The sequence below is a fragment of the Pezoporus wallicus genome, unplaced genomic scaffold (genome assembly GCF_028554395.1).
Source record: "Pezoporus wallicus isolate ANWC-B61680 ecotype Strahan unplaced genomic scaffold, APGP_CSIRO_Pwel_v1 scaffold_3294, whole genome shotgun sequence".
Classification (NCBI taxonomy): domain Eukaryota; kingdom Metazoa; phylum Chordata; class Aves; order Psittaciformes; family Psittacidae; genus Pezoporus; species Pezoporus wallicus.
Window position 1 is genome coordinate 10,321,868 of NW_026635478.1, and position 14,017 is coordinate 10,335,884.

Below are 14,017 nucleotides of genomic sequence, written 5' to 3' on the forward strand. Positions count from 1 at the left end.
GTGAGGGGCACTGTCAGGGACTTTGCACCTTTAGTATGGGGCTGGCCATAGGGGGCCTGGAGTGGCTCCTGTAGGACCTCTGCAGCATCCTGGCCAGCGTTCCAGCAAATGTGTACTTCAGCAAGAGGGTTCATCTCTGCCGTTGCTGAGCTTCGTGCCTGTGAAATACGACAGTGCCTCAAGGTGGAGTCTGAGGAGGGAGCTCTGACACGAGGTCACTGGGTGCAACCATACTCAGCGCAGCATCCTTCAGGCACTCTAGGCTTTTGAGGTATGGATTACCAGTGTGTTACACGTTTCCTGGTTGTATTTCTATTATTGTTTCCTATTCTGAGAAGATTCATGAGTTCAGGTCTATGATCTGAACATGCTGCTTTCAAAAGCAATTTAAACCTGTAAGCTTTTTGTTCTGTGGCTCTGTTCCTGGCTGTAGGGAAGAGGAAAAGATGGTTTTAACTAAATCTTTTTTTCAGAGCTCTTGGAACCCACTTGTTGAGCAAAACCAGGTCTACTTCCCAAGCATAACAACGCGCCGTTACCTCTCTTGAGGGGAAGGTGCTTGGTTCCCCTTCCCCACAGCCCTGGGAGCGGGAGGTGCTGTCCCTGTGGTGCTCTCCCGCGGGTTTTCTCCCCGGACCCGCAGCTCCCTCCCCACCGGACAGCGCGGGGGGCGCGGTGGTGCTCCCGCCCGCTCCCGGACCCGCCTCACACGGCTCTCCCGCCCGCCGCCAGCCGTTGGAGCTGACGCAGGAGGGCCGCTCGTCTCCAGGGCAACCGGGAGACGGCGAAGCGTCGCCCCCTCGCGCCACGCCGGCGACCGCAGGCCGCGCCCCGCCGGGCTGAAGGGGCGCGCGCGTGGCGTGGCGTGGCCGCCTCCCGGGCGGAGCGAGGCGGAGCGGAGAGGAGAGGAGCGTCCCGGCAGTGCGAGCGAGCGGCAGCGGCTCCGGTTCGCAGCCCTCCCGCCTCGCCACCACCTGCAGCCATGTGCGAACCCAGCAAGCAGGACATTGCCGCCATCTTCAAGCGGCTCCGCTCCGTCCCCACCAACAAGGTAGGGGCGCCCGGAGAGGGGGGAGGAGGTGGGGAGTCCGCAGCGGCCGCCCTCCGCCGTTGTGACACGTCGCACTGCCGACGGCCCGTCACGCCCCGCCCGGACCCCGGCGACCCGGCCCTGCTGCTCACCGGCGAGGGACCCGATGAGAGGAGAGAAGGGCCGGGCAAGGCAGCGGCACCGGGGTCGGCCGGCCTGGAGGTGGGGGAAGCCTTTTCGCCGTCGGCCTGGCAGCGGTGCTGTCAGGCGGGTGCCTGCTGGGCGTCCTGGGCTCAGCTCTTAACTAGGGAAGTGCAGCTCCTCCGGCTGCCAGGTGTCTAGGGATTGCTGGAGGGAGAGTCAGCTCAGCTGAAAATAAAGAGGAAGTTCCAAAATAGTGACAACTTAGAGTGGTGAGCATCGGTTTCTACCCACCCTCTCTCCCCCCCCCCCCTTTTTTTAATCAAAAAAGTTCTTCCCTGTGAGGATGGTGAGGCCCTGGCACAGGTTGCCCAGAGAAGCTGTGGCTGTCTCATCCCTGGCAGTGCTCAAGGCCAAGTTGGACGGGGCTTGAAGCAACCTGGTCTAGTGGAAGGTGTCCCTGCCTATGGCCGGGGTTGGGGATGGTCTGGGAACTGGATGATCTCTATTATTGTTTCCTATTCTGAGAAGATTCATGGAACTGGATGATCTCTAAGGTCCCTTCTGACCCAAACCGTTTCATGATTCTGTGAAGTAAATAAAGCCTGCTGTGGCACTGCCATTTCTGTGGTGATAAAGGTTCCATGTTTTCTTGCTACATTGGCCTCATCCAGAGCCAGGTTTAATTTGTTAGAGTTGTAAAGCCCTGTTTGGTTTTTAGTATCCATTACCCATGAAGATGTGCAGTGGCTAGCTGTGAAGTGAGACAGGTGCCTTAGGCTGCAAGGTGACCCAGCAGAAGTGTTGGAAAGTGGGACTACCTGCAGGAGTTATGTGCTCCTGTGCTGCTTTTTTTGGTGACATCTGCTCCACTGTGTTGGCTTTAGGGCATACACTGTGAACATACCTGAAAAATACACTAAGAAACTTTGGATTAGCATTATGAAGGAACACTGTGGTTTTGTTTTCTGGGAATATAAATCTGGAGGTCTGCCTTTGGTTCAAAACTGACATCCACTCTTTGAACACCAATTATTAAGACTGTACAGGCCATGGACACACATCTGGTTTCTCAGAAAGCAAAGCTCAGAGAAGAACGCTCACCAGTTGGTTTCTGACACAAGTATTTCTAAAACCTGCCTTTGCAATGGAGTAGAAAGTTCATCAAAGAAAGGTCCTAGTCCTAACAGAGATTCAAATAGAATATCTTTTACAAGCTTCTGAAATTAACTGGCACTGCATTTAAGAGGGTAAGTAGTTCTGTAATACTATTCTGATACTTCTTCTGAATTGAGATCACAAGAGCATCAGAAAGTATTGCCCACAGCTGGTGAGAGGGGAAAGCCTAAGGATGGAGTGCCTTGAACTGTTCCCCTGTATTGAACTCATTGTTACCATACTAGACTTAATAAGGTGGATGTGGTACCTGTGGTTGCTCAGGCGTATCTGTCTTGCCTTGCAGTCGAGCCTAGTGCTACGTGGAAATGTTAGTGCTGATGTTGACAAAGCAGTGTTAGCACAGTGTGTGCTGCCATTCACACTGGGTCAGTTTGAAAGAAGGAGCTCAGGCGCAGAAACCTCATTACACTGCAGTAAAGCCCAGTCTCACTGACCTGTAAAGACAGAGTGGGAGACAAACAGCTTGGATCTTACAACTCCCCCATGCCCATGTATCTGACCAGTCTTAAGTAAAAGTTGCTGACATCAGTTTATCCTCTTGTGTTTGAGCACATCTTGTTTTGTTTCCTTTCTCTTGTGTTCTTACACAGTCTGCCCCTTTATTTATAGGGCTTTTCTGCTGGAAAAGATAGACATGGGGAAATGCAAATACTGGAAAGGTTCTGTATTGAAAGCTTAATAATTTGCTTAGCTGTGGTATTTATGTATACAGTTTGGGAAGAGGTGGTGTCTGTTCTGTGCGGCATCTGGGCTTTCTGGCTGCCTGCTATGAGCAGGCATCCACATTTACACTGTGCTAGTGCTCTGCAGTGGTTCTTAGTGCACATGAGTTTAGGAAGGTAATTCTCATTTAAATAAATGTACAGTTTAATTTGTGGGTTATAGTGTGTTTAAACTGATATTTGAATAATTGTCTTGAAATTAATGTATCTGTAATTTCATGTTAGTTTCCTTTACTTTGTATAACATGAGAAATAGCTTCTTTTTCAGTTCTTGGTGTGTCTTTGGGTATTACTTAATACAGAGCTGCCTGATAGCAATTAACAAACATGTTAAAATTATTAAATAGGGTGTATTTTGTACATATGCAAGTGTTCATAGTCCTTAAGCTACCAGGTATTGTTAACTGGAGTGCTTGTAAAGCCCACCTGGTTTTGAAGACTTGCATACTGAGGCTCTATAGTCACTTTTAATCTAGTCTTTCATTCTCTCTAGCTCTTTCTTTTGTTGATGATAGTATTCATGTCCTTGCTTGGACACCTAGATCAAGGATCTGAACTGGCTGAAGACTAGGTATGGCTGTTGTGGTGGTGGTTTATCAGCTGTCAGTTTTGTTATTACCGTATGTATTGTGGTGTGGTTTGCGTGTCTGTTGTAGGGTGAAAGGTTTTTTGCATCAGCATGAAGTGTAGTATATCATGCGTCACATCAGTCATTTTAAGACCACAACACTTTCTAAATGGGCAGTCCTGTCTTCTAAGGGCAAACACTTCTGTTCCCTCTCGTACATTGGCATTATTGGTCATGTGGCTGTGCTGTGAGTTGGACCTACCTTTGCTCGAAGTCAAAGCAGTGCAGTACAGTATGATCAACAAGTGTGACTCTTTACTGCTGATGCAAGAGAAGGAAAGCATATCTGGGTACGGTGGCTGATTACTATGGGAGTAGCTGCTTGGATTTAGATCACCTTTGACCAAGTGTGAAACTGACTCGTGAGTTTAGTGTTGTGGCCTGGCATGCTTGGACTGACAAGCACAAGCAAATGCAGAGTTACCCTGTGGCAGCAGCCCCGCTACATGGGAGGTTAGAAGTGTCTGTGTAGACATTGAAAATGTCTAACCATGACCTCAGGGATAAGTGGGTTTGCTTGCTGAACCTGCTCACGTCTTTAGAGTGCCAAAACTAACATTTCTATAGGCTAAAGTTTATTACATTTCCATGTCCAATAGCAATACATATTATATATTTATTTATTAACATAGGCATCTTGTGCAAGGTGGATGTTGTAGGATTTAATGATTACTTGCTGAGGGCTATACCAAAACCTTTGTGTTTGCTCTTGTGCAAATATCTCAATTAGGGCTTTTGCTGGTTTGGTTTTTTGTTTTTGTTTTTCCAAAGTGACTGTTACACCTTTACTGCCCTGAATGCTTTAACACAAAATAAGCAAAAAGATTGCAAGTGTATTTTAAACGTACTAGATTACTTAAGTGTATCCTTCAAATAGATTTTCTATATAATTATTTTCATATTTTAGTTGCACCTAAATCAGTACAGAAAATACACTTTATCTGTTTTTAAAATGGAAACAATTTCATAGAGTGGCTCTGAAATGGGTTTTGATTTTTTTTTTTTCTTAATTCTTGTTAAAATTGATGTGGTAGCAATCACTTTAAAAATTGAGAAAATTAAGCAAAATGAGTCTAAATGTTAATGAAACCTGCTTCTGTTTCTGTTGCATAATGTGTTGGAAATGGCAGTTCTTACATTACTTTCCACAAGACAATTAGATGTTCCTGCTTGCATCACAGTCCTAAAAGCTGCAGGTTTTATTAATATGAAAAATTTTCACAAGTATCTGGTAAATAGCTGATAGAGAATCCTGCATGAGTGAAGATCTTGAGCTGTCCTGCTTTGTGGCAGCTAGCTTCCAAGGTGATGCAATGGACTTTTAAGATGTTGAAACTAGGAAGTGCTTATAATTGTACCAGGGAGGGAAGCAGAATCCTTAGGGATGTTTGTAACTGAACTTTTTAAACCTGTGTGTTTTTTAACCACCCACTGATACTCAAGATTCTCATTTCCCATTTGTATGTCAGGGAATTTCAACAAGACTTAAGACTCTAAGTCTGCTTTGCTCTCCTGCACTAGAAGCGAGACCAGGGCTGTTTGGTTAGCTTCAGTTTCAAGCAGAATCTTCTGTTTCATTGTCCCCATCCTCCTTTTGGCCTTGTAAGAGAAGTCAATTTAAAAGGAAGATTGAAGCTTGTTTTTTGTTTTAAGGGAACTACTTCAAAGAATGGAGAGAATTGGGAAAAAGACAGTGAGTTCTGACTGCAAAGGCTGTGTGTTTTCTGAGAATTTGGCATGCATGAAGTGTTACTCATTCTTCTTTTCTCCATAACTCCCTTATATCATTCTTCCACCTGTGCTTGTTTCGGGGATCCCTCTAACTCCTCCTTTCATCAGTTGTTCTGTGTAGCTTTTATGTTATTTCTTCTTTCTGCTGTAAGTCAGTGAATGACTCCATTTCCACATACAGTAGTGGGATACATAAATGACTTAATGAATGTTACATCTCTGTTGAGAGAGGAAGAGGGGACTCACAGAGTCAGAAACTCTGACTCCTTGCTTTCTGTTTGTATAACTGGTTATTAGTTATAACTGAAGCCCAGACTCATGGTGTCTCTGTGTTAGAAGATCTAATGCTGAGATCTGCTGGTGAACTTTGCTTGTGCCTGATAAATTTGGACTGTACAAGCTAAATAGATCCACACTAAAACAAGCAGTTTAGCCTGAAACTGCTCCTGGGCATGGACTTGAAATTAATTTGGGTGGATGATGTGTGAGCTGACCTGAGTGCAGTCTCAGGGCTTTTTTGACTGGATATGTACAAAAAAAGAGAGACAAAAGTCTCTAGTTGTATGGATGGATTTTCTAACATGGAGACTTCTTAGTGTTTTAATATTTGCAAATTTTTCAACCTGACAGAGGTGCTAAAAGCACTGTGGCTGCATGTGTAGGGCACTCCATATGTCCCCAGCAGCTGGCTTGGAATAAACTTTATGTTTTCTTTCTGTGTGTAGCTAGAACTTCCCTTGCTATCTGGGGATATGTTACATTTATAGAGGACGTTAAAGGATAAAGTTGAAGAGGGGAACTTCATCAGTTTGTGTGTAAAAGCTTGTCTCTCTGTGGAGCTATTTCTTAGTAGAGCCCAGTGACTGTAACTATAGATGGATGCTTTTACTCTTAGAAGTATTTCTCTGCAGCATTTATAAATACCATCAAAAAAGCATTGACCAGATGATTCATACAGGAATAGAGGTGTGCACATAGCATTAACTAGGAATAGCTGTTTCTGTTTAAATTTGTGTTCTTCCTTGTATTTGAAAGAACAGTTTGCATGAGATAAATTTTTTGTTCTTGTTTTCCTTGGTCAAAGAAGCACAAAATGCAGAGCAGCTGGAACAGGACTTGAAAGTTGTGGTCTGCAGACCTGCAAGGCATATGAGATGTAGACACACACGTTTTGTATTTCTAAGTGTTAGGAGCCTTTTGTGGTGGCAGAGAATAAGAAAGTCATGGGTTTGTCTATACAGAAGTTGTGGACATGTTTGCTTTTTAACCAGTTAATGATGGACAGTCAAAAGGTTGATACAGCAATACATCATGCAAATCGTCATATCTGGCAGAGGGAGCTCAGCTACACAGTGCACAGAGTGGATGCTTTCTTCACAGAGCTGGGTTTCAGTCTCTTGCTCTAAGGATCAAGGATTCTATATATGAAAGTAGATTATCATGTCATTAGTTCTGCTGATAGCTGCAGTTGCATGTATGTTCTGAGGGAAGAGGAGGCCCAGTCCTATGTCATGAAGAGAGCCTGCCCTTGGGGAAGTATTTCTTAAACACTTTTGTATTTCAGTAGTGCTGGAAATACTGCATTAAACAGGTATGTGAACTAGTCTGACGTGGGTTCTCCGGCCCGGTTTCTCAACCTGTGGTCCCCGTCTAAGCTACTTGTAGTTGAAAAACGGGAGGGCATGTAGTCCTGTCTAGTTAGGGCCCTGACACACAGGTGTGGGCAGATTGTGTAACTCCTCTTTATATTGCGAAATTAGGATAATATAAAGTCATCATGTCAACAAATGCTGTAAAATGAGTTAATTAAGTTTGATCACTGAAATGATGTTAGCATGACCTGTAATACAACTGTAACACATGGTTATGCTCAAGTCCTGTTACTGATCTTTATTTCTTTAAGGTATGTTTTGACTGCGGAGCAAAGAACCCTAGCTGGGCAAGCATAACATATGGAGTTTTTCTCTGTATTGATTGTTCAGGGACCCATCGATCACTTGGTGTTCATTTGAGTTTCATTCGGTAAGTAGCTTATATATTTTTATAGTAAACATCTTTTAATGTTTCTGTTTGTTCAGATACCTGCTCAGAGGGGAAAACCCATTCTTTGAGCTACCGATTCAGACCTTTTTAGTGTTTGTATTGGCTTTGATATATCTGACATCTGCTTGGGAATTAGATAAATAGGTAGGGTTCACAGAAGTTTTACCATGCACCCATTCCCATTACCTGCTTGTGTTAGTAGTGCGCATTTGTTGGCAGGTCTGTTTCTACAGTGAAGATAACAAAAATGAAGAGCAATGAGAGCATGCTGAAGTATTTTATCATTCCTTCAAATCAAGACCGAGGCAGATACTAATTTATCGTCATCAGCTGTGTTACAGTGTATTGATCATAAAAATAATCTGACCCCCAGCAAGCCAGGTCAGAGAGCTGAGTAGCACTTTGCCAACTTTACTTCCTGAAACAGTTCATGGTGGTGTCACCTGAGTGCTAGTACTGGGGTAGTGTAAAGGGCTAACCCTTTTAGCAGCTGTTTACCTCACTTAATCAGTTGGTACAGTAAATCTGCACCCTGAGCTTGTCACATTTCAGCGAGTATCCTAACTGATGGCCTGTGGGCCTTTTTGGCCTCATAAATAATTACATATTTGAAATGTAATGAATGTTCTGCTTGAAGTGCATGAGAGCAATGCATCCAGGAGTGGATTGCAGGTAAAAGTAGCTGTTTTCCATCAACTAAAATTTTCCTTCTGCTGCCTTTTCGCTGTATACAAGTGTTACAAAAGGCCTCTCAGGAGTCCATTCCTAACGATCACAGTGTTAATTCTCCTCATAGTCACTCATTTTTGTTGTGATATGACATTCAAATTGTTACTTTGTCCATTACATGTAATTGTGATTTGCTTTTGACAGAGTTCAAATGTTACCCTGAAAATGTATCTTACTGGTGCTTTCTAAAGGGGAAGGCCTGACAGAGGGTACTTTTTTTTCCTCAGACTTTTAGAGTTGGTAAAACTGTGTCAGTTCTACATGGCTTTATTAACTTCTCTTGCACATTGTGTATTGTCACAGATTTATTTTTTTAATAGATGCATGTTTTCACTTTTTTTTAAAAAAAGGGGGGAGAGAAACACTTTACAAATGAAAAAGGTAGAGAGATTTTAAATGGCTTGGGAGATAACATTAAAAACGTTTCCTTCCTTTTAGATCTACAGAACTGGATTCCAATTGGTCTTGGTTTCAGCTGAGATGCATGCAAGTTGGAGGAAATGCAAATGCTGTATGTATTCCTGAGAATTTGCTTTGCACATTGGAGCTTGTTAGGCTTGGAAGCTATGTCTCTTCTGGCTCGTATCTTGGGGGTATTTTTATTTTCCCAGTCCATTTCTCCTCTTCTTTTTTTTTATTATTTTTTTTATTTTAAAAATTCTTTTGATTGCTGATTTCATCCTCCATACTTGCAACTTTTCCTTCTTGGTATAATCTGCAAATGTTTTATTTTTTCTTACAAATCATTAATAAAAATCACTGTACTTTAGCAGGGAAACATTGGCAGCTGCTGAAAGATGGATTACCAACAGCTTGTAAACCTACCTTATGGTCATCTTTCTGTGGCTTTGTTTCCTTACATGGTTTATGAAAATATCATGCCAAAAATCATGTAATTCTGAAAAGTCACACTGAAGTTAAGATCTGACTTACTCTGGAGGTACAACTGAAGCCAAGATAAGATATGCTATACTGACATATACATGTATGTTATAGAGGAAATAGCAGTGTTTTGGTGTGGCCCATTTCATATTGGCTGTTATTTCAGTTTGATTTTTTATGTACTTACAGTTAAGTTTGTTATATGTTTGTAAATTGAAGTTATGTTGACAGGTACATTGTTCTCAATCTCATTTTCATAGGAGGATGTCTTCCTTTGTCAACTCTTCTGGAATATTGCCTGTTTTCCCGTATTTTTTCAAAGATTAACCACCAATAACTGAGATTACTTCCCTAAATTGACCCACCCATTGCGGAAACATGCAACTTTCCTAAGAAATTTCTACTTTTCTTCTAATTCCCTGAAAGTTTCCCCTTATCTTTCTTTATTTATGCTTTGTCCATGATGTTTCTTGAAGAAACTTCATCTAAACTTGCTTTCCATAGGCTTTTTTCTTAACAATTTTCTTAACAATCTGTTTTCCTTTCTAACAGTTTAATACTCTGCTATTTTTTTTCCTATTTCCATAAAAAAAAAGAAAAAGATGAATTTAGGATCATAATTACCTCCCACATTTGCGTTTTCCAGTGAAACCTTTTTCTTTGTATTAGGCATTCAGGTTTCTGTCTCTGGTTTACAGATCTGAACGGTTGCATCGTGTCTTCTCCCTCTTCTGCCTACTCTTAAGTTACATCTTTCTATATTAATACTGCTGTTATATGAATTTACTCATTGAGTTTCTGTTATGCCACTTAGTACATAAATCCCACACTTTCAACAAATCAGAAGAGGGAGATTTTGCATGAAAAATATTTTCTATTTTAGGCTAAGGCTTAAAAGCTTTGGTTAAACTATATAAACTTAGCAATACAAAGAGTTTAAGGTAGTTGGAAAGAAGATGGCAAAGTTTGAAAAGTACTTCTGTTAATCTTAGAAAGCTTATTACCAGAACAACAATAGTAAACCTTTAATTTTATGAGGTTTTGTCTTTCTGCTTGGATGTCAGTGTTTCTTATGATATATTTTAACAAGGGGTGTAATATACCTACAGCCACCCCTCACATACCTCAAATTCACAATGGCCCGTTTTGGATACCTAGGAAGATTAATACCTGAGACTTTAAAGACCAGTTTAGTAAAATGTTTGGACATTTTAAAAAAGTAAAATTAACATTTTTCTTCTAATTGCACAAAAAAAATCCCTTTTTGTCCCAAACTAAATGGAAAATTCTATTTTTACTAACTGATATTTAGAAGCACTGTCAGATTAACACTAATAATTTGTATTCTGTAATTGCCTCAAGATGCCTTATACTGGAGAGCAGCAGTGCTGTGCTTCATAGCTATGTATCAATTTGCTGGTAAATCTGAAGTGTTCGTAGTTGCTTTTGTTTTCAGAATAAATCTCTACAATGATTGGAATTGGGGCTTACCAAAAAAAAAAAGCTCTAAATACAAAGTTCATAGGTGCATGTTTAACCAAGCCAAGTGCAAGGTCCTGCACCTGGGTTGGAGCAATCCCAGGCACAGGTACAGGTTGGGCGGAGAAGAGATTCAGAGCAGCCCTGTGGAGAAGGACGTGGGGGTGTTGGTAGATGAGAAACTAAGCATGAGCCGGCTTAAGTGTGCACTTGCAGCCCAGAAAGCCAACCGTATCCTGGGCTGTATCAAAAGGAGCGTGACCAGCAGGTCAAAGGAGGTGATCCTGCCCCTCTACTCTGCTCTCGTGAGACCTCACTTGGAGTACTGTGTGCAGTTCTGGTGTCCTCAACATAAAAAGGACATGGAAGTGTTGGAACAAGTCCAGAGGAGGGCCACAAAGATGATAAAGGGGCTGGAACACCTCCCATATGAAGACGGGCTGAGAAAGTTGGGGCTGTTCAGCCTGGAGAAGAGAAGGCTGCGTGGAGACCTCATAGCAGCCTTCCAGTATCTGAAGGGGGCCTGTAAGGATGCTGGGGAGGGACTTTTCATTAGGGACTGTAGTGATAGGACAAGGGGTAATGGGTTAAAACTTAAACATGTGAAGTTCAGGTCAGATATAAGGAAGAAGTTCTTTCCTGTTAGGTTGGTGAGGCACTGGAATGGGTTGCCCAAGGAAGTTGTGAATGCTCCATCCCTGGTGGTGTTCAAGGCCGGGTTGGACAGAGCCTTGCGTGACATGGTTTAGTGTGAGGTGTCCCTGCCCGTGGCAGGGGGGTTTGAACTAGATGATATTTTCCTTTCCAACCCTCCCTATTCTATGATTCTCTGTATTTAAATCAAAAATGCACCATCTTTTTGGCATATGTGATGTTTACAGCTGTTTCTGTTGGAATCACAGAAGTTGACTGGCATTTTTCTCTCTCCTTCACGGCTGTTGCTTAATTTTTATACAAAGTCAGGTACTTGTATACTACTAGGTTTATGCTTTGCAGTTCCAGCATATGAGGCCATAACCCTAGGTTATCTAGACTTGCCGATCCTATCAGAAACTTGTTTATTAGGTTTTATGGTAACATAAAACAGTCTGTTCTGTTCTTCTCTGCAGGAATATATGATTCTAGATATTGAGAAAATTGTTATTTGTTTGTGGGTTTTTTTAATCTTTCAAAGAGTTTGTGAAACTCTGATGTAAATGTATCGATTTGCTTTTAGTTTAAGAGCATAAATTGAAATAGATTTTTTCATTTATATAGGTATATTTTCATATAAATACACAAACATATAAATACATATGGGTACATAAAATGTGCATTTGCACGCTTTTCTTTTGAAGGAAGACAGTTTTTATACAGTCATTTTGATGCTATTGAACATACATTGTAGAGATGAAGCCAGGCAATGCCTTTTAGAATATCAGGAATGTCCTTTGAAGCACAGGTATTGGTAATCAGTTCCCTCTTCCTTTCTACACTTAATTTCACAAATAGGATTTTTTTTTTTTTTATATGATGGCAAACTTGCATTGTAGATGCTTTTGAAGCATCCCACTAATGTATTTGATTTTTCTATATGTTGTTTATATGTAAAGAGGTTGCCAGAATGGAGTTCTCTTTGCATTCTGGAGATCTACATAGACTTCATAATTGAAAAGGTTGGATTTAGGTAGAGAAACAGTATATTTTGCTGCACTGCAGTATATTTTTATACGAAATGGCATTAATTTTTAAGCCTGTTTCTCATGGCATTTTCTGTGTTCTGCTTCACAGTCTGCTTTTTTCCATCAACACGGATGCACAACAAATGATACCAATGCAAAGTACAACAGTCGTGTTGCTCAGCTTTACAAGGAGAAGATTAAATCTCTTGCAACACAGGCAACAAGAAAGCACGGTACTGATGTGAGTAGTGTGTGTCCTGTGCCTGTAAGATTTCTGAAAATCTTTATCTTCTCTCCCCTGAAGTAATTTTAAGTTTTCAATTAGCAATGCAAAATACTATCTGTCTTTGGGAGGTACTGATACACATTACAGTGAATAGGCAAGCTGGGGAGTAAACTGTTTGTAGCATACCTTTTTTTGTCTGGAAAAAGAATATTGAGATAGAGCTCAATTTGAGAATTCAGGATCATTTACATCTAATTCAGAACATTAACATTTGCAGTAACTTATGTGGGTTCCAGGCAGAAACTTCAGGTATCCTTCAGTATGGAAACTTCTTTGTTTGCAGGTGTGCTCCAAAATTATTTTAGTGGAATTGCATAACAAAAAAGTTTTTATTTTTGCTTATCAGGAACTGATTTCTTATTGAGAAGTACAGCATGTAAAAATGTCAAAGTGTTGATAGAATTAAGTACAGAATATTTGCAATTTAAGTGGGATGTGATTTGAACAGGTAAGTGTGTGGGTTTGGGTTTTGCCCTACGAAAACAGTATTTGAAAATGTAGCAGGTTATGTATGTCCTGAACTTGCTGTTTTCCATGAAAAATGCTGAAAGAGTTCATGCATGCTATCAAAACTTTGTTAGGTTGCTGACAGGAATACGTTGTTAGCTAAGTATGCAGAATTGGTTTGCTGAAGTGACAAGTTTGACAACAGTTCTCTTCTGCGTACCTAGACAACATGTTTTGATTGTTTATTTCAGCTTGTTAAAGTCCGTGACTGATTCATATGAAGTTGATCAGATGAGTGGGAATTAAAAGAAAAGCATGAAGGCTTGGGGGTTTTTCTGATCTCTGCATCAAATAGCATGAAATTTTATGGATTATAATAATTTTAAGTTACAAATTTACAGACAATAGTTCACATCACTAACTTTAGAGAATATGTCTTCTTACTTACTAAACAGCTTTAGATACAAAACCTGTTCAAGTAAATATGATGCACTGTGTGCATTTAAGTTGATCATAAGTTACCCAAATGACACTTTGAAGAACTGTGTTTATCTTCCTTCAATTATGGATTCCATCGAATTGTTTAATATTAATTATGCTTGGGTTTTTTTAATATACTTTGTAATTATGTAAGGCAAGCTGAAATGATTATGTGCTAAGTTGCTGAAGTAAATTATTCAGATGGTTAGGTGTAGTATCAAGCATCACCTCTTTCACATGGTAGAAAATTTCTTCTCTAATTTAAGGATAGAATTGATTTTTGAATGGTGAGGTAAGCTTGTTACACATTCAGTAAACTTTTTGACAGCGGTCATTATTTTTGGTCATGTATCATGAGAAGTGATTTGCCTATGAGTAAGGTGGGAGTGCAGATCGCAGGTTATAGACCTGTCTTGCACGATGCTAAGAATACCTGTGGCACTGTGGGCCTGTCAACCTATCCTGAGGTCAGGCATTGCTCAAAGCTGTTAGCATCTTGCAAAACTCTGCTTTAACTGTAGCAGAGGTGATGGGACTCTCAGAGTAGGTGGGAAAATTCATCAGAGTACAAGACCACAT

The 14,017-nt window shown here is 41.1% G+C and overlaps 1 protein-coding gene across 2 annotated transcripts in view; it reads left to right on the forward strand.

Moving 5' to 3' along the window:
- The first annotated feature begins 915 nt into the window (after window positions 1–915).
- ARFGAP3 (ADP ribosylation factor GTPase activating protein 3) overlaps window positions 916–14,017 on the forward strand; it is a 35,303-nt gene continuing 22,201 nt past the window's right edge. The window contains exons 1-4 of one of the 2 annotated variants that reach the window (XM_057427463.1): window positions 916–1,051; window positions 7,335–7,453; window positions 8,642–8,714; window positions 12,335–12,466. In XM_057427463.1, coding sequence (XP_057283446.1) covers window positions 983–1,051; window positions 7,335–7,453; window positions 8,642–8,714; window positions 12,335–12,466 — 393 coding nt within the window. In that variant the 5' untranslated portion in view covers window positions 916–982. Of the gene's footprint in view, window positions 1,052–1,320; window positions 1,444–7,334; window positions 7,454–8,641; window positions 8,715–12,334; window positions 12,467–14,017 lie in introns of those variants that run through there. The other variant, XM_057427469.1, reaches the window with a different exon arrangement.